Source organism: Copadichromis virginalis, linkage group LG8 (assembly GCF_057382275.1).
Source record: "Copadichromis virginalis isolate Kocher_CV1m ecotype Utaka linkage group LG8, C_Virginalis_male_GT1.1, whole genome shotgun sequence".
Classification (NCBI taxonomy): Eukaryota; Metazoa; Chordata; class Actinopteri; order Cichliformes; family Cichlidae; genus Copadichromis; species Copadichromis virginalis.
This window is the reverse complement of record NC_140625.1, coordinates 13,377,334-13,398,148: the sequence shown is the minus strand read 5'-3', so window position 1 is coordinate 13,398,148 and position 20,815 is coordinate 13,377,334. Positions and strand designations below refer to the sequence as shown.

Here is a 20,815-nt window from a genome sequence, read left to right as displayed (position 1 = left end):
TTATTTTTTCCACCTCAGTTCCAAAGATGTGCATTTTCACTCACAATGATATTTACAGGCTCTCCGTATCAAGAGATTTTGTTCTCCATGCTGACGCGTCAGAGATCAAGCCGGGGAGGGCCTCTTTTCTCTGGAATAATTTATGCAAGTGTCTGTTAGTGCTGGTGGAGTGGGTTAGTAGGAGTGGCTGAACTGAGGAGCTGGCAGTTTGCTTTGCATGAATCGCGGACTCGAAGTTTGTGGCTGCACCTCCGATATTTCCTGTGAGCCGCACAGACAGAGCCGTGCCGAGCCGAGGGCGGAGGAGGCGAGGAGAGGAATGGCAGAGAACAGCTCCGAGACAAGCGGCTCCGTTCACCGGAGATGTTTGGGCCATTCTTCGGCGGAGCGAAACGTTTCAGCTGGGGTCGGGGCTTCAAAATGGATTCGACTAAATGTCGGGGGAACCTATTTTTTAACTACGAGACAGACGCTCTGTCGAGACCCAAAATCATTTCTGTACAGACTGAGCCAAGCTGACCCCGAGCTCGACTCTGACAAGGTAAATGCTAAGCTAGCCGAGCTAGCACTCTAGTTAAGAGCAGTTTCCAAACTTTAAGTTATTTTCTACTGAATATGCTTATATTTACTAGCGTCATTAGGATGATTAATTACAGCATATATCATCTTGTTTATTCGGATCTGCGGCATTGTGAAAATCAGTGTTTATCTAGGTTCTTGGTGTTAACTCAAATTTTTGTGGCTCGCTAGCATTAGCCAGCTAAGCTAGCTAGATTCCGACAGTCAACCCATGACATACGATCTTGCTGCTAGCTTGCGTGTATCTCTTTGTTGTGTCATTTAGCACAATAAGTTATCAGATAAAGCGGTTACACCGCTATGCTGTTGAAGGTGTGGGACACTGCAGTGGGTTTTTTTCTTTTTTAAATACATAGGCTTCGCAGTGAATCTAATAAGTCGGCACAGTAGTTGGAAACTTTTCCCCATATGAGGCCGTTGCATTGCGCTGCACTCAGCGAGGTGTCAGATGTCAAACAGTAACAGTTTACAGCAAGCTTCTTATTTCCTAGTCAGTTTTCAGTACTGAAAACAAATGCTTTTATTGTGGTTGTATATAAATTAGTGTAACTACAGGAGTAAGTTTTAAGTTTGATTGGCTGTAGTCTAATGTTCATATAATATTCGAAATTTATTTTAATGATATATTGACGTGCTTTGAATGTCCCATTTCTGTCTGTGTCCCATTTCTAGCCTTTCAGTGATTGTAAAACTACTGTTGTATTTTTTTCTTTTCTTTTTCCTCTCCGTCTCTTGAGGTTTATCTGCTTCACAGCTTTGTTTGCTCTGCAGTAGTCTGCTTCTGTACACTTGGTGAAGCTCCCCTAATTAATACATAAGTCATTGTCAGGTGGGGTGCAGTGCTGCTGACAACTGGGATGAAGTCACTTATCTCCCTGAATGACCCCAGTGCTCCAGAAGGCGGCTGTTGGTCCATCTGCCCACTTATAACAGTAGTGCATGTGTGTTTAATTAAAGGCTCCCCAGCACTGTCAACCACAATGTATTACTGTCCACATACATAGTGTATTGTGCTCTATTTTACAGCTCCATTGTTCACTGTTTTCATCCACTGGAACACTTTTAGCTTTGCCCCTGCCCCCCTTTATGCTAAGACGAGACAATGGCTCATCTCGTATTTTCATGCAAATATCTTAATCTCTGAATAATCAGCTTGCTTTTTTGGTCTCTATCCTTCATGAGCAACAAATCAGTCTGTCTCAAGCCCTTGTCTTAAGTGTGTATCGCACTCTTGAGCCATCTCTGGACCTCACTCCTTGCAGACTATCTAGTTTAAGGTAACTCCCACTGCAGGGCAGATTATACCTAGGTATTACTTCACTTGGCACCGCCAACTAATTTACAAGTGACCCAGAAAAGGGGTGTGTGGCTATATCTATCTATCTATCTATCTATCTATCTATCTATCTATCTATCTATCTATCTATCTATCTATCTATATATCTATCTATATATCTATCTATATATATCTATATATATCTATATATATATATATATAGATAGCTCGGCAAAGCGACAGAGCAGTGAAGAGCTCTGTTTTTGGACGAATGCAGTGTTGTTTCTCCCAGCCAAGGAAATGAGTGGTTCAGTTCTCAGTCACGCAGGCTGACGTGCTTCAGCAGGACTCTTGAGGAGAACTGCATTATTCATGTTGTTGACTGTAGCTTGTTTTGCACAGCGGGGTGGACCAGGGAGAAAGTGAAGGAAGTACTGTCATGTGTACAGCCACAACAGCTGACAATCACGCATTTCTAAATCTTGTTTTATGTAATTTTAGTCCTAGCTGTCATGCTGGAGTGATGTAGATATTAGGTTGTTTGATTTGCTGCTCAGTCATGAGCGGGCATGTAAAAATTGTCCAGTCAACAAGCTGAGTGATGCACTTTAGTGGGCAACTGTCTCACTGGCAAACTTCTTTTAATCTGCTCTGAACCTCTTGAGTAAGGGCCCAGCTTTGAGTACCACATCAATTTTTCAAGCCACCCATCACAAAGGATTCTTGTTCTTTCAGTGTCTTATTCTTTTCATATTCATATCCATTTGCAGCCTTAAGAAATTCTCCCTGCAGCATGTGAGAGAGAAAAATATGGCTGGATTCAGGTTGTGTATCATGCATGAGCACACTGTGGGAGACGATGTAAATATTTAACGGCGAGATATCGTCTGCTCCCGCACTGTCTTCTTGCAGTAAGTGCTCAGCAGGAAGCTGCAGAGTGCTATTGACAATTTCAGGTGTGACTCCAGTCGGATTTCATCGCCTTCACTGAAGTAATGCACGTAATCCGGGAACTCGCCATTACTTTTTGCATTGTACTGCAGAGGGTTTAAAGATTCTGTAACAAAATCGGTCAGCATGGTCAGTTTTTCACTTCTTCTTCAGTTATGATGCACCTTTCATGGTTGTCTATTCGGGAGGGGGGGGAAAAAGTCCACGTCGCAGTGATTTCCTAGTTTTCCTAGCGTGCCCTGGACCAGCAAAGCTTTTAGTGGCCTAAAAGGAGCTTTTCATTTAATGCCAGAAGCACTCCTCAGTCATAAGTTGGTTCTGCCTTTCAGATTTGAAGATGGTAAAAAGGTGTGAAATTTCTCCTATGCTTAGCAAAGGGTTATTACTCGTGTTCAGATTATCAGCATCAAATAATGTGAAATATGAGATGGTTTCGCATAATATAGCCGTGATGCGAAGCGTGTATTATTTAAAAGACGAAGGCCTATTTGACTATGCCATTACTGCTTGTACTCCAGAGGGATTCCTGACTCTTACTTTACAAGGATCAGACTTCCACTTGGCTAAGTAGCTATGGTCATGTGACTTGGGTATCTGCTGCAACATATTTGAGCTCTGTTTCTGCCAGGCGTTTGTACTCTAATTCAGGCAGAGATGTCTTTACATTCCCTCAGAATTGCCTGACCACCTGCGCTGCTTCTACCTGTCCAACATGTATTCTTGGAATCTGTGACAGCCCATAGAACAGTATAGTAAAATTTATCCACTCATTATTTGGAAAAAAAAAATTAAATCACACAGAGCTGAAGCAACCTATGGTGATTTATATGGAGGGGGGGGGAGTCTTGCTTTTTTTACCCCAAGCTCCAGGGTCTATTCAAAAAAACAAAACATAAAAACAGCCTAAATGTCATTTTTAATTTTTTAAATCCATCAGAGCAAATTAACACTGGTGGCAAAATAAGGCAGCATCATAGTAACGACCCTGTCTAACAAAATCAGACTTGGTCCTTTTATTCATGACTCTTTTGTTTTTAACTTTGCAACAGTTCATTAGGAAAAAATTGTCGTCTGGCCAGTGGGGGCCCTGCAATACACATGAACACATTATTACTATGAGTGTTTACATTTGTGCTTTTTAAGGTGATCAGATCAATGGATGTGGCGCCTGCACACTGTTTGCAGCTCTATTTATTTATTTTTATGTCTGCAATATAAAGTGGCTCAGGTGAAGGTGGAAATTGCTTCCCCCCCCCGTATGTGTTTGTTCGTTCCTGTTCACTAGCATAAGTCTGTATGAAATTTACCGCTATGTATAATATGCGCTGCTGTTCCTGAAGTGATGATGCAGTGTTTTCACGCACACCTAATTTTTTTTCTCAGAAGCAAACGTGCAGCGACTTGCAATTTTTATTTATTTTTTTTCAGTTGAATGAAGGATTGATTTTCAGTGTTAATGTGTCTGCAGAAAACCTTATTTGGCATCATGTGTACGAAGGGTTGGGTCACTGTGGTATTTCCTGTTGAAGGATATGTACTGTGTGTAGAAAGAATGATAAGGTTCATACAATACACTTCCCTCTTCTGTGAAGCCCGCCCTTCTAATTGACTTTTGTTTACCTAAATGTTTACTTGTCTGAGGTCATTGTCAGACCAAAAATAATAATGAAAAAAAAAGTATGCGGTTTCAATATTTCTTAAATGTGGTTTAATTGGTTCCTTATTGGTCTTGCATTTTCATTTAATTGAAGAAACATCAAGAATGTATAATTGAGGTTTGACTTTTTCATTCTGCAATTTCAGCGTCTTTTTCAACTTTCTTCTTGATTTCTCATTTCTGCCCGTCTGCTGTGCATCCTAGCAGCAGCCGTCCTCTGTTTCACTCACTGTCCACACCCCTTTGTTTGTTGCCCAGTGCTCCCCAGCCTGGGCCCCCGGAGACAGTCTTTTGTTTTTAATTAAAAACACGCTCCTCTTTGTGCACACAGGCTCATATCAGAACCCCCTTAACCATACGAAGCGGGTCACTGTGACCACCTCCAATCTCCCCATAAATGTATGCATACCCACAGGGCCAACCCCACCGAGCTCAGGGGTTTCATGCGGCCTCATAGTGGAGCTTACAAATATGCAGCAAGTTTACAGAAGTGTATGCTCGTGCCCTCGTGTTTCAGGAGTATGCAATTTTTCAGTTAAAGCTGCTGATAACTTTTGGTATGTGTGTCAACACCAGGCTTATTTGTATAGTGCATACAACATAATGTTGACTTTCATAGTAGGTGAGCACAGGTGTTACTAATAACACAAACAATAGCCATGTTTTTCAAGTCACTCAATGAGCCAATTTACACAATACCAGGAACCCTGAAACCAAATCAGCTAAATGGAACCAAGCCATCTTTTTGTTTATTGGGTAATGTGATGATGATCTGAGGAATGGGGGGTGGGCTGGGGGATGCTGCACACATGTAGTTTCATAATGCTTTTCAGCTCTCTTCAGTTCAGTTGTACCATACACGTGAACGTTCACAAAAACAACCTGCTGTGGGTGTTGGTGGTGGTATGACACACACCGTAACTTTTGGACTATTTTTTTTGTTTTGTTTTTTTTATATAACCCTTTTTTGCAAGTGTCCTGGCTGTGGTAGGCAGCAGTGAATCTCCCTCTTCACCCATTTTCTACACAGTTCTCCAAAATTCTTGTTGAGATGTGTTGTCATAGAGTCACTGCAGTCAAAGTGAAACTAATGTTGAATATACCTCATCTCAGTGCCGACATGTTGACCAGTCAAACACAGGTGTAATCACTGAAATGGTAGTTGACCGTAAGTGTTGCAGTTGTCTTCTTTCAGCTCCTCCCTTTAGCGGTTGTCACAGCGGATCATCTACCTCCATCTAACCCTTCTCTGTCACACCAACCATCATTTAAAGTCTCCACTGTGTTCTGTGCACTCCTACCTTCACTCTTAATCCCTTCAAACGTGCATCCCCCCCTCTCCTCCTCCTCTGTCTTCAGCAAGCGGTAGCACACTTTCTGCTGGTACGCAGCTGGTCAAAGCACCGGTCACTGTGTTAAACCAGTAGTTTTTCCAACTACAAAAAGTCAAAGTAGTTACTGTGACATAATGACCCCACAGGTGTGGTTCAAAAAGCAAGAATAGTTGTTTTGTTGCTTGCAAAGATCTGACATGAAAAATTGCATGATTGTGGATGGGAAAGAAAAAGGAAAAAACAGCTCAGTTAAATCATAAATGTTGAAACACTTTTGTGGCTCTAACAAAGGTGCGTCCACACAGGAAACAGTTCACTCATCGTTCACTGCTTGAAAGCTAACGATGAGTCGCTAACGGACATTCCGGTCTTTTTTTAGGACCTGCCAGCTTCATGTCACCAATAATTTTTTTTCTTGTTTTTCTTTTAGTCACTGCTATAGCCACTTGAAGTCGCTAAATATCTTTGATGTTCTTTGGTCTCTGGTCACTGCATTTCTGTAAAACACTTCCTGTATAGATGCAGCTTATACTTTATTTATGGTATTGCGAATGTGTCACATTCGAATGCAGGTGATATAGCCTCAATATTATGTCACAATAGAAGGGGGGGGGAACTGAAGACATTTGCAGACGGCAACATTTAGAAGTGTAAGTAAATGTAGGGTATTTTCCATCCTTCATCTCCAGTCAGCTGCTGTCATTGATGACAGCTTCCTAATTTAAATTAAGGTGGCAGCAGCATTATCATGTAACATTGTTGGACACATTATATCCAGTGGCAGCATACATCAAATATAAGCACAAAATGAGCCTCTAAATTTTAACTACAAGCATAAAAGAATTGCCTAAAATATCGTTTAATGGTCAATGTCAATGGTAACTTTATTGTCCCTAATGGGAAATTGAGTTGCAGTATGTCCGTACAAACAAACAAACAAGTTTATTTTTTCGTTTAGTAGTAACTAAAGTATTTTAACTCTTCGGGAGCTGCACAATAAAACTGAACAATGTTTTCTACCTGGGAATTTGTATCATGGGTTTGTGCATCACCACCTGCTAGCATCTCCTCTATCATAGCCTGATTTATACTAAACGGTGTGTCTTTTGCCTCAAGTTTGTTTTTTCTGCCTTCAGCATGAACAGTTTTCTTGCACGTTTTGCAGAGTGTTCTGCTTTATAGGATGATATACTAAATCATGCTTGAAGGCTGACATGGCAGCTCTTGCGGTTCTCTGACATACCCAGGCTTTTCTTGTTGTTGCGTGCACTGGTGAGCATAAATACATGGCATTGCTATAACAATGACATAGTGATGTTTTTATATCCCCTAAAACTTTATACCAGTATTATTGGGAACAATGTGATATGAAACTGGGCTAATTTTCCTATGAAGAGCCTACAGAGAGAGGTTTTCAACCAATGAAAACATGCTCCTTTGCATTCCTGCAAAATCCGAACGTTGGTCAATGTGGGTTATACTGTGCTTTCATCCATCCATCCATCTTCTTCCACTTCATCCAGGGCCAGGTCGCGGGGGCAGCAGCCTAAGCAGAGAAGCCCAGACCTCCCTCTCCCCAGCCACCACCTCCAGCTTATCCGGGGGAACACCAAGGCGTTCCCAGGCCAGCCGAGAGATATAATCTCTCCAGCGTGTCCTGGGCCTGCCCCGGGGCCGCCTCCTAACCGTGGGACATGCCTGGAACACCGCGCCCAGGAGGCATCCTTGTCAGATGCCCGAACCACCTCAGCTGGCTCCTTTATATGTGGAGGAGCAGCGGCTCTACTCTGAGCCCCTCCCGGATGGATTAGCTTCTCACCCTATCTCTAAGGGAGAGGCCAGCTCATTTCCGCCGCTTGTATCCGCGATCTCGTTCTTTCGGTCACTACCCACAGCTCGTGGCCATATGTGAGGGTAGGGACGTAGATCGACCCGTAAATTGAGAGCTTCGCTTTTACACTCAGCTCCCTCTTCACCACGACGGACCGGTGCAGCGTCTGCATCACTGCGGCCGCAGCACCAATCCGTCTGTCAATCTCCAGCTCCCTTCTCCCATCACTCGCGAACAAGACCTCGAGATACTGTGCTTTCATTGAGTGCTAATTGGTGAGTGGGTCACAACAGGAAAGGAGTTCACCAGAAATGAAAGAAGTGAGAAGAAAACGGTGGGGAAATCAAAAGATAATTTTAATGAAAAGATAAAAAAAATTTTAAGTATGAAAGTTACAAAGAGTGGCTGCTGGGTTTTGTTGTTGTTGTTGTTGTGTGTTTTTTGTTTTGTTTTTTTAAACACTTGGTTTCACTGGAGCTTTGTGTATGTCTATAACTTTGCTCTTCTCCACGGTTTGGCTCACAAACCGGTTGTACTACATATTTTTGTCACTGTCCCCATCTGACAACCAACTCGCTGCCTCTGGTAGGCGGTCGTCTGTAGCTACCCACGCACCCACACGCTGAACCATAGTTTCCCCTTTTAAATTTAACAGTGAACCATTGTAGTAAAAGGTTTTCTTGGCAAATTGGGGGTGTTTGCATGTAGTTTAGACAAAGACTGACATTATACTTTCCTGTCATTTCTGACTGATCTTAAACTGCGTTTCAAGCTTGAGTGATGCACAACTTAAAAGAACAGGTTGAAGGTGTTTTTATCACTTTTTTTCCTTTTGCAGAATAGCAATGATAATCTGAAGGAGAAAGTGGAAAAACATATGTTTTTTTTGTTGTCATTGTTATTTCTATGAAACTCCAATGAAGATCTGCAGTGGGACATTTGTGCAACTGAATAGATAGATGGAGCTTAAGCTTCACTATGAAAGCCAAACCATCGCGTACAGAGTTATGTGGATGGCTGTGATGAGTTGCGTCCTCCATAAAGGCGTACCTCTATACGTGCTTAATCAGTGACTGTGGACTTGTAAGAATCTGACACGGAGCACTAAGACCAGAATAGAGCTCCACTGGGCTGTGGTGGAGTATTTTTTGCCATGGAAAAGGGGTCATCCAGCCAAGAGGGCTTAAAGATTCATTACAAAAGAAACTGCACTGGGACATTTTCTCATTATTGAAAATATTAATGGGTTACAAAATGAATTCCTCTCTGCACGATGAACTATCTCTGATTCATGTAGTGTCCTGAAATTTATGACTTATTGCCGGTGTGTTCTTGGGCAAATAATGTCAGAAGCAGCATAAACCAGTAATTTGCTCGGATTGTCCCCTGAAGACACATGAGCAACTGTGTCTCAGAAGCGTTTGAAGACGAGCTCAAAATATGCTCAAGGCCTTTCCTCTGTGCTGAGTATTTCATTGAATGTTACAGCACATTTTACTCACTAAATATGGCATTGTATTGAACAGCTTGTAGATTCAGTCTGGCTATTGGACAGCTGTACAGACTGTCTTTTATATTATGTGTGAGGCCAACTGTGTAACGGCCCAGACTAGGCTAATTTCTGGTTTTAAGCCAAGGTGCTTTCTCCTGGTCCCTGTGGTGGGTTAGCCCTGCTGTTCCAAATCTTTTTCTGTTCTGCTCTAATTGTTTTAGCCGCTTCTTCCCTCATGAGACGAAGACAGTCTAATCACAGAAATAGGGGAATACCCAGTAGTTGTGAAGGAATCGGGATCAAACCCAAGGCCTGTGGGAATAGCAGTGATATCCCAGAGTGCTTGTATGTGTGGCTCTGTGTGTGCATGTCTTCTCAACCAATGTGGCGATTGTAAACACTCCTGCGTTTACAATCTCATCCCATGAGTTTTGTTCACTGATGTGCAGTGGGTGTTGTTTGTGCTCAGATTATGTTTCACTTGAAAGTACACACTGGCTCATGAAAAACAAAAAATCCTTTCAATGGACAAATGTCATTTAATGAAGTTGTGTCATATCTATGGGAGAGTTTTTAAATATATTAAAACAATCCTAAATTTACCTAAAATGCTTGTTTGGATTTTTAAAAAAATACAAAACAATGATTGCAGTTTCTGTTTTTTCTAATAACTGTACCTTTTTGTCTCTTTGGTTTTTTTGCAGGATGAAACTGGTGCCTATCTCATAGACAGAGACCCCACGTACTTCGGGCCAGTGCTTAACTACTTAAGGCATGGCAAACTGGTGCTCAACAGGGACTTGGCAGAGGAAGGTAATGTCTCTGTGGAACATGAAGGAATGCTTCAATTTAATCAAACTCGTGCCAAATATTTTAAACAATAGTGATGATCATTACGCTAAGCACCCCATGGGAATTACTATATGTAAGGCTAATTTTGGGATAATAATTCCCTTAGAAAGTGATTACAGTGGTGCACTTTTGCCCCTCTTGTAAAAACCCAAACTCACTCAATGTTCAGCACATGAAGATGACCCAAAGAGAGCATTTGGATAACAAGATTTATAAGGTTTCAATTAGTAAACTTGCAAAAGCTTCATTAGTCGTTGCCTGTTTGTCTCCCAAATATTTGTTTTTGCATTGCAGCACTCACTAGGTGTAGCTGATCGCAAATAAATATTTTGTGCTATGCTGAAAACCTTGTGATTGCTTTAGATAATGGCACACTGCCTCGACTGCTCCTAGTTTGGAAGATGCTGACTTGTCTGCAAACACTGGCAAACTTGTCGCCAAGCAGTTGTGAAGCTTGGAAAAAGTAAAGTGGAAACTGAATATTTGCTGTCAAAGTAAAAGTTGCACTTTTTGAGATGTGCTGGTTGTAGAGCTAAGGCACAAACATTTTCCTTTGCTGGTTTGCTTCAAAGGATGCTTTGGAGTGTTTGTTGTCCAGTAGAATGTCTGTCTGAGATCCTTTGCCTTATTTCTTGTTTTAGGAGTTTTAGAAGAAGCCGAATTCTACAACATCACATCATTAATAAAGCTCATCAAGGACAAGATCAGGGAACGCGATTGCAAAACATCACAGGTACATGGATTTATGTGACGTTTCAATGGATTTCTCAATAATTGTAATGCCCGCCTTTTTAAAAAAATGAATACATTATGTGCTCATCCTTGCTCTCAGGTTCCAGTAAAGCATGTTTACCGGGTGCTGCAGTGCCAGGAGGAGGAGCTCACTCAAATGGTGTCCACCATGTCTGACGGCTGGAAGTTTGAACAGGTAAATCTCCCACAGTGTCCCAGCGACAATCGTCCTTCCATGTGCTTCACCCACCCCGCTATGCTCACGTTGACCCAGAAAGGGCAATTGTCCACATTGGAAATGGTTTAAAAATATATAAATAAATAAATGATTAAAAAAAAAAGAAAAGAAAAAAGCCAAACAGCAAATCACATCTTTCTCAATGTCCGCATACATGATCCGGGCATCCCTTCTGTGCTCTGATTGGTTGTTGCAGCTTGTCAGTATAGGTTACGGGCGGGCCCACCAGTCAGAGTTTCTGCTGATTGTGTCAAGGGAGGTGAAGGGAGAGGAGTCTGCTTTGCCAAACAACAGCGGAGAGGTGTGTCCCACGAATCTCTGTCCACGGGCTGGTCACTGCATGATCCCCATGTTGTCCGTACACACCCCGTTGGCCATTGTTTGTCCCAAGTAGACACGTAGCCATCGGTTAATTTTTCAGTTGATAATTTTCCGTTTTCATGTATACTGCTTGCTCACCAGTGAGGCTAAGAGACCCTGACACCTTTTTGTTTTTTGTCCTTTTTTGTCTTGTCTTGTTTTGTTTAGTTTTGCTTTACTTTAGTTTTTGTCGTTCTGTATTCAGTATGTCAGCAGCTTTATCTGTTTTGCTTTGATGTAGTCACTTTTGGAGGAACTGAGGGAGGTGGGCGCTGGAATCTAGTACTGGTTGTTTAGAAGTGCAGTGTTGCTTTTATCTGCCGTTTAGGTAATCTTCTTTGTAACTGATTTTGTCGAGCATTACAAGGGAATCCAGATGGAATATTGAAATTATGACAAAGGTTAATTTTTTATTTTTTTCTTCAAAGAGAAACCGCATGTTTGGGTGTTTGGAGTCCGTGTAATGTGTGACTGAATCTCTCTGCAATGTGGGATCATTGGCTCTCCCATCAGAGCTGAAAACCCACTAATCTCCTTATACCCGTCAGATGGGGAAACTCCAAAAAAACAAACACTCCCAATGCAAAGCTTAAAGCTCCACCATCAGACGAGGAGAGTCTTCTAGGACACGCTCCAATTATATAAATCTAATTTGTTGTTTAACTGATGGTTCACTGAGCTGTGTGCCAAGTGGAATCCAAGATAACTAGTTGAGATTATTTGAGGGGTGCTTTGTTTTTTTTGCTGTGTTAATGTTGGAGAGCTCGCTAACAACAACAAGTCTGTGGCAGCAGGGCTAATGAGGCGATGCATGTCTGAACATGCACACCTGGGTACAGACTGTATACATGCAGCCTGCAGTACACACTCTTAATGTTCAACAGCAAAAGCGGATGAACATGAAATCAAATCCAGAAGTAGCCGTTTCTTCTTTTTGTTGTTTATTTTATTTTTTATGTATTTGGTTTTTTTTAAATCTCACTTGGTCATTCCTTTATTTGTCCCCTTGTGTCCTTTTGGTTTTTGTTTAGACTGATGTGACTGGGAAAGAGCAGAAATTATTGCCATGTTTTTTAAGACTGCTGTAGAAAGGTTTTATTTGTAGGCTCTTTTGCTTAAACCAAGGTGCTGTGGTTTCGTTGAGGTTTTCATTTGGTTCAAATTGTACTGGCCTACTTCAACTATCAAGTGTTGAGTAAGCCCTTGAGACAAAACAAGACCAAAAAACAAACCATTAAAGTGGACCCATTATGTTTGCTTATACCCTCCCTTTAAGCCAGCTTTCTTCTGATTGGCTGCCTCTCACAAACTGAAGGTTTTGATGGGGCTCGGTTAAGCCTGATATGACCCTTTTAACAATGTTGCCTTTGCTTGAGCCTTTGTAGTTGAAGCTTGATATGTTTATTAAGATGGAAGTAAAAGAAAAGCATAATAGGTCTGCTTTAATGAGAGTACAGCCCAACAACAGCAACAGTGTGACGATTGCAGCATTAGTGAAAACTCCAAACATTTGCCATTCGCATTATAGAAACGCTCAATGGGGCAAGGGTCAAATCTTGTGTCAAAGAGCTTTAAAATGGATCTGAATTGTTGGATGGAAGTGAGTCTGCGGTTTTCTCTTTGTAGGAGATGCTAAGCCTGGTCCTGTCAGTCCACCATTCCCCAGTGATTTTTATTTTAAATTTATTTATTCATTTTTTCACCCTCAATCAGCATGTTGCTTCCTGTGATCCGTCCCTTGCACTCGTATTCTGTCAGTAACTATCTGCTGTTCATCCTTTTCTTTGTTTTTTTTTTTAATTTCTACAGTCTTAATTTGTGAACCACAGATTATATTTTCTTTAGTTTCCTTTGAGCTTTCCCATGTTTTATGTTGAAATCAGTGCTGGCATGTCTGCAGGTCCTGAGATCACGAATTCTTTTTAAATATTTTTTTATAACAACTCTCAGATTTTCAGTGTAGCCTTTTTCAAAATGGCTAGCTTTAACATTTGAAATGGCACACCCTGTTGCCCTCAGTGCACCATATAATTGTGCAGCTTTGCCATATTGAGATTAAATCTGACCACGGATCTGTTGTGTCACTCCCAAGCCTGTCCTACATTGCTGTCTACCTAGTAAAGGCGCTAAATGTGATGTAACTAACTCCGGGTTAGGCTTTAGGGTTTTACTAAGAACTGAGGCAGCTTAAATTTAAGGACTCTCTGTGCTCCCTGTTTGGTTTTCCACCTGTTTTACATTAGTATAAGGTATCCCTCCTTGTGTTTTCCCACCACGAGTAACCCAGATTTTTGCCTTTTATCAGTCTAATTCTAATTCTTCGTCTTTGCTCTGCTCTCATCTCTCTAGCTCGTCAGCATCGGCTCCTCCTACAACTACGGAAACGAAGACCAAGCTGAGTTCCTGTGTGTAGTCTCCAAGGAGTTGCACAATCAATCATACGGGACAAACAGTGAGCCCAGTGAGAAGGCTAAGGTAAGTGCGTGAAAGGACTTGTTATGAGTCCATAGCAAACATCGGTGAAAGATGGCCTGTGCTGGATGCATGTACATTCCTCCAGGGAGCTGAGAGCACATCTACTACTTTCTTGATGAAAACTCCCTGTAAAGGAATGCATTGTGCTGCTTTTTTTTTTATTTTGTTGACTAACCAGAAAATTGACGAACAGAAAAACCACAAGCAACCGTAGAAAAAGAACTAATAATGGAAAAATATTACAGAGAGTAATTATTTCAGTTGAGGCATAAGCAGAACTTTGTCTTCACATCACGTAGACAAACTAAATTTAACCTGCTGTTGAAATTTCTGTTAAATTTGACCTGAAGTCTAAACTGTGTAATCCAGCTCTGGGCATTAAGATGGCACAGGTTTGTGCTGCTACTGGCAAAGTGTCTTTTAAATTTTCTTTTTTTATTATTATTATTATTATTAATTGGGGTAATAGTGGCCCACTCCTTAGAGGAAGCAGCACATGAAGACTAATATTGTTACGCCTGTATTTATGGTTTTATTTTCCTGATTATTAAAGAGATTAGAGGCTGTCAGAGCATATTTGAAGCAAATGTAGACTGTAGAGATTTTACTGTGCTCTATTCATTTAGTCTCTCCAGGGGCATCCTATCCAAATCAAGATCTTATTACTGGTTTTATATTCTGTTCATTATTTCTCAGTCCATTTTGTTATGTAGCTATTTTTTTGTTTGGGACATAATATCTAGATTTAACATCCAAAACAAGGGAACTGACCTTGGTTGGGAAGGTGTCCTTGGATTATGTTTTTGTGTCACTCTGACGCACTTCACATTGTTGATTTAATGATAATCCCCTTTGATCCGTTGTTAGTTTTACTTTTCACCTTGTTCTCCTTTTTCACCTTCATTCATTTTCATTTCTTTTACAACATGCCTTTCTTGTCTTCTTCTGTGCTGTCTGCATGCTGCATGTTGCTCAGAGCGAGGACGAAGAGACGGATTATGAAATGAATGACTCTGATTAGGGTTGAGCACTTATGACTCACTGGTGAGCGCTCAACTGCTCGTAGTCCTTCCCAGCACACCTCCTTAGTTTTTCCTTCCTCCCTTTTTCCAAGATGCCTTTTTAACGCTCCTCAAAATGTTTCACATTTGTTTTCAAAGACGGCGAGAGCTGAGCTCTTATAAGAGACAAAAGTCCAATGATAGAATCAAGGTTACAAATCAGCTTTGGACATTGGAGTCTGCAGGCCAAAGCTGGATCAAAAGCCTCACTGCTCCTGCTGAGGCAGGAGACTTTATTGCAGGTGAAGCTCTCTTTGAAACAAATGGAGCTCTTCCCATCTGGTTTCAGACCCCTGTAATTATTGACATGCTCACAGCATTGGTTAATGCTGAATCATCAACTGCTGCATTTTGACACATTGAAAGAGATGGGTGGGCTGGTGTGCACCCTCTGCCCTTTCTTTGTCATAAATAGCTGTAGGTTACAATGGTTTTATTTGTTTTTAAGTCAGACCACTCGTGTGTCTGTGCTATGCTGGTTTTTAATAATTAAAGGTGGGAATTTCGATATTACTGGCACATTTTTATGCATCAAAAGAAAAGTAAAAATCACATTTCACAAGGAAATAATTCCAGTAATGATTTGTCCTTGCAAAATATATTTTCTTCCCAAAATACTTAAGAAATGAAACCAGTTAAACAGCAGGTATTTTCTTCTTAATGTGCCTCACATTGAATTATATAAATTTTAACTCAGGAGAAATGACTCAAAGGTTTGATCTGTCCTCTGAAATTAGGAGGGAAAAAGTTCCCACCTGCCTGTCAAAATCAGCACTTTTTTAAAACTTTAATATATTTTAAAAAGGATGTACATTTTTTTTAACCTTTTTTAAAATTTTGTAAAATGTTAAAAAAATACAGTTCAAAATATGTAAAAGAAGGTTGACGTTTTACACTTTTTAATTTCCTGTATTTTCACAGTATTTTTGAGCCCTCGTAACCTTTCTAATACAGCTCAGTCGATAGCCGCGTGAAATCAGAGCTGAAACACATTTAAGCTCTTAAAAAACTTGAAAAATCAACTTCACTCCCACTCATGGTGTCACAGTTTCAAGCCAAAATCTCATTTTTGCTCAGCATTAGTTTTTCTCTGACCAACTTTGGGCATCAATATCACAGGATATTACTGCATCAACAGTAAATGAGGTACCCTCGATGTTTAGTCCATTTTCTCAAAATTCACTGAAGGAAATGTCAGAGATTCTTCGTTTTAAAAACACGGGTGTTTACATGTGTTCTTTAGGTCTTGAAGAAATCCTTAAAATCCTCAAAGTATGAGCATGTGTCACAGATCACAAATCTCTTAGGGTCTCTGAAAAGTCTCACAGTATGAAAGGAAAACTGTGGCTTCATTCGATACAGTGACATTATTCTACAGAAGCCCAAAGTCTTTCTGAGGCCGACCCTATCATTTACAATTAACATTTTGAGCAACTGCTGCTTTTCTAGTGTTGTGGGGTTGTTACATTAACAGAAAAAGGGGGGAAATAGGGGGATGGAAGTGGTTAATGTCAAAAAAATTTAAAACCAGAATGAGTGAGAAGACTTGAAAGTAGAAGATAAAGACTCTTTACTACTTTTACTCGTGCAAGCGTTTCCTTTTTCTTTGCACCCTAATCGGTGTGTTTGTTTCAACCATCTTGTGCTTTAAGTGTGACAGACACTGTGACATTAATAAAGAGGTAGATCGGTGCTGGGGGACACTAAAAGTGACTGAACTGCTGCAGATTGTGTAGTGTTGAGCATTTTTGCTGATTATCTAATGTTTCTGTCTTTGCAGATTCTTCAGGAAAGGGGTTCCCGGATGTGAGAAGGACTCAGTATTATGAGCTCCAGGTGTTATGATGCAAACATATCATCTATGTGGAAGAACGTGTGGCACAATGGAGATTTAAAGTGGGGTGTGCATTTATTTTGTTTTCCCTCCAATTTCTTTCTTTTTTTTTTCTTTTTTTTAAGTTTTTTGATGTAAATAAGTCTGTTTACTGACAATTTGTGCCTGTACATTTAAACTGGACCTTTTTATTAAATTAGCGGCAAGTTTTTTTTGTTTCTAACTGAAAGTAAAGAATTGTAATCTACAAATGTTTTATGCTATAACAAATGGCCGCCATCATATAAGGCCAACGATTCACTCAGGGTCATCTGTTGAGTTAATTCTTATATCCTCCAACTCAAGGGTCTGGTAAGGGATCAGTATGGTCTTTATAACTCCGAGTATCAAACACAAAAATCATTGTTTCAGAGATTTTAAAGAAGGGAATTGTTGTATTTGCTCAACGGCTGTGAGTCAGGCTAATAACATAAAATTGAGCCCAAAAGCAAACTGGTTAAAAATGTTTACCCAAAGACTTCAGTTTCACTGAGATTTGTGATCATGAGGACCTCAAATGCACTTTTTTTTTTCTTTTAAATTTCCCAGTAGTAATTAAAAAAAAAAAAAGGAATGATCACCTTAGAGTACAAGAAATCTTGACTGTAGATAAAGGGGCATTAGGTAATCAGAGGTAGGAAATGACCTATAATAAACATGTTGCAAAGCAATATACTTTATAAAAATATATACTTCAGGTAAAAGTATACTACTAGTGTACTGTAGCTTCCATCTTTAGTAACCCAGTTAGATTGAGGTGCTTTTTTTTTTTTTTTTTTTTTTTTTTTTTGTGCTGTTAGGTCAAATTGACTCTTTGCTTGAAAGTCAACTATTCATATTTGAACTCTGACCCTCTACTGCTTTTAGTTTATATAGTTTGCTTTTCTAGGGAGTTTAAAATAATCCAAATATTCCCATGAATTTAATAGAACTATATGTAGCTTGAGTCTGACAGATATATCTGCATTTATGACAACTAATACCTGAAAATTAAAGAAGAGACCAGAGAAGCACCCTTCAGCCATGTTAGCAGTTTTGATGTTGCATACTTTGTCCACCAGAGGGCACTGCAACTTCGCTGGAGGCAACATAGCTGCAACCAGCTGATTTGAGCGTAAGAGTGATTGCATAAGTTTCATGGATCTGAAAGGGGAAACAAATTGTCTGATTAATTGAAATGTTGATATATTTTTTTGATTTAGTTTTTTTAACTATTGGTCGGGCTCTAGATGCTAGTCGCCTTCTGGTTCTCACAGTGCCCAAAAACTTTTTTTTTTTTTTTTTTTTTTTTAATCATTGCTCCAAAAAATCCACTGAAATTGTGAGCAGGTTTAGAAAGGTTTAGAAATCATGTGGCTAGTTGACATTATGGGTGAGCAGAGGCAAACACAGTTGTTTACGTCCTGTCACAGCCTTACATGATGGATAGGCACACACTTCCTCCAGCTGGCGGATGTAGTTCAGTCAAAGAAAATAGTTCCTGCAAAAAACATGGTTTGTGTAATTTTTAAAAAAAAAAAAGTTTTAAATTTTTTAATACCCGAGTCGCATTAACGCTGACTTCTATTTCTGAGTACCACGTCATGAGTTCCATTTAGTTATAATTATATTCAAGAGGTTGCAGACTTGATGTATCTCAGACTGTGGAACAGTTTTGGATGTATCATTTGATTTTTAAGCTGAACTGTCCCCCTTTTTTTGTTTTTATTTATTTATTTTTTATTTAAGTTATTATACATTCAGGAAGTCCTCTTGCCTTTTTAAAGATTAAGAGTGATTACAGTTGCTCTGTTTTCTGTTAATGTGGACCTGTAGTAATATAAAGACTTTGAAAGGCTCTTAAGCGTAAGTTTGCATTAATTAGAATTTTCTTAGAAATGTCTGAAGTTTTAAACTATTTGAGACCTCATGTTCATAAATCTAAAGTTAACTGGTAAAGTCCTCAGGACAATGGTGACTCCCCCTTCCCCGCTGTTGTCTGAGTTATCCTTAGATCGTTTATTTCATATGTTTGAGGGAACATCGTTTGAGATCGTTTTTTAAGGGTTGTTTTTTTTTTTTTTTTTTTTTTTTGGTTTTGGGTTTTGTTTCATTTTTTGTTTTGGGTTTGTTTGTTTTTTTGAGGGGAAGTATTTGCGGCGTTTGGGGACTGGAACTGTTCGAAGGCAGCGGTGAAGGACTTTGTTCATATCAAGATTTTGTTTTCATGTAAATAATCCAAATTCAATATTAATATTTAACTCTTAGGAAAACTGCACGTTTTGTACACTGTATAGAAAACACAGCTTCAGGTGGAAGTTGTTTATACTGGATCTTTAAAAAAACAAAACAAAAAAAACGAGAAAACCTTGGCTTCTGTTTTTTGCATCGTTTGTACAGGACTAGAGATTTCGGAGTTGGGGTTTAAAAAAAACTAAGCAAGGAAAAAAAAGATACTCTGTAAGGCGTCTTTCACTGACAACATGCCTGGAACATGTTTTGATAACCAATAACAAAGCTATACTTGGCTGGCTATGAAGTTGACTGTTACGTTTCAGAAAAACAAAAACAAAAATGTATTTTTTTTTTCTTGCCGTGTGATAAGATTTCTTAGCTGTTATTTTTATTTTTAATTGTGTAGATTTTCATACACAGCATTACAAGCACTACAGTGGGAAACACTGTGCACACTGCTTACAGCCTGTAATGCTGGTAATGTAAATACTGCCTTTTAGAACACTTTTTTTTTTTTTTTTTTTAAATAGAAAGTTGTTTTCAGGTTTTGATGTGTGGTTTTGATAGGTTGGATATTTCATTCACATGTTATCATTTAGTGTTGCCTTTTTTTCCCCTCTTCTCCCGGTGACCAAAATCCAATGTCTTATGTGTATTGAACACATCGATCTTAGTGTCAGGGATGAGTAACTTTTCTTAATGCTGGCACACTTTGTACATATAGACTTGTTAACGACACACAAACCTCCATTTACTCACACGTATACACTCGACTTAAGACCGTTTTTATATTGTCGGGAGGAAACGAGTATGGATGCATGTTTTTAAATATAGAAATATATACACACACACACACAAGGGCTTTTAAAGTGCAAAATTTGAGATCTGCAAAGAGGTTCAATCAGAGTAGACTGGATTTCCTGCCAGAGCTAGGCTATGTTTACATTTGCTATAGTATTCTGAAGCCTTCCGATTATTTACCGTCTTGCACTCCCTCACACACCTACTTGTGTGACCGCACCAATGGCAACTAGCACTCCCCATAAGCTAATATTCACTCTGACATGCTGACAAATGTTGAGATACTCCATCCATTTTTAACAGCCAGTGCTTGAGCGTTGCAGACAATCTTGCTTTCGCCCCCTTTCTTCTTAAATTTGATGAAATGTATCTGCGTAGGCTAAGAGCTAAGGTTTATACAAGTCTCTTTTGAGACCTTTTTTTTAAGTGTTTTTGTGTTTGATTTGCTTGGTTTGGTTGTAATCTCATTTAAAATGCTCTGTTCAGAAGTGTTCAACGCCCCCTCTACTTGAGCAGCTACATTACATTGAATGCCCTTCAGACAGGTTGTCTGGTTTAGAATCTGGGATAATCTTTTATGTGATGGACAAACTTATCAAATGTGTAGCCTGATCCTTTTAAGTGCCCAGTTTGTTTTGCATTCAAGTCATAAACCACAAATCACTGTAATGCATGACTGATGATGATGATCACACTTGTAATCAGAGGGAATGAATGTGTCATTTTTCCTCGATCTTAACAGTTACATTAATAAGGTTCTCATATCACTACATAGATCACTTCTATATGATCTTATGCAATGTTAAAAATATACAAACTGAGTATGACGGTTAAGGGGATAGATCTATATGGTCTTGCATAGGGTAAACCCAATAAAATGTTGTCATTCATATCTGTCTTTTTTTATTATTTATCTTCTGGCTCTTCGAAGTTACTATAATTTAAAGGAAAAAATAAAAAGAAGTAGAAAAAATATATATATAGCTAGCACCGTGCTCTTAAACTTTTGCAAACTATAGCAATGAATGGATAAAGTGGCGACAACAAATCGTAATATGTGATAATGGCGACCTCTTGAGTCGAGTCACG

The 20,815-nt window shown here is 39.6% G+C and overlaps 1 protein-coding gene across 2 annotated transcripts; it reads left to right on the top strand.

Annotated features, from left to right (window-relative positions):
* The first annotated feature begins 83 nt into the window (after nt 1-83).
* Nucleotides 84-20,616, top strand: kctd5b (potassium channel tetramerization domain containing 5b). Of its 2 annotated transcripts, XM_085465930.1 has the most exons (7): nt 84-541; nt 9,825-9,933; nt 10,614-10,705; nt 10,805-10,900; nt 11,139-11,243; nt 13,652-13,777; nt 16,619-20,616. In XM_085465930.1, the coding sequence occupies exons 1-7, from the start codon at nt 218-220 to the stop codon at nt 16,646-16,648; spliced, it is 882 nt and encodes a 293-aa protein (XP_085322056.1). In that variant the 5' UTR covers nt 84-217; the 3' UTR covers nt 16,649-20,616. The 2 variants fall into 2 exon arrangements, with proteins under 2 accessions (XP_085322056.1, XP_085322058.1); XM_085465932.1 differs by lacking the exon at nt 11,139-11,243 and having other exon boundaries at nt 87-541.
* The last annotated feature ends 199 nt before the right edge of the window (nt 20,617-20,815 follow it).

What these genes read in the sequence shown, in the direction of transcription:
- kctd5b (XM_085465930.1), top strand. Translation starts at nt 218, where the DNA reads ATGAATCGCGGACTCGAAGTTTGTGGCTGCACCTCCGATATTTCCTGT. An exon ending in CCGAGCTCGACTCTGACAAG is followed by an intron (nt 542 to 9,824) that starts GTAAATGCTAAG and finishes GTTTTTTTGCAG; the next exon opens with GATGAAACTGGTGCCTATCT. An exon ending in CAGGGACTTGGCAGAGGAAG is followed by an intron (nt 9,934 to 10,613) that starts GTAATGTCTCTG and finishes TTCTTGTTTTAG; the next exon opens with GAGTTTTAGAAGAAGCCGAA.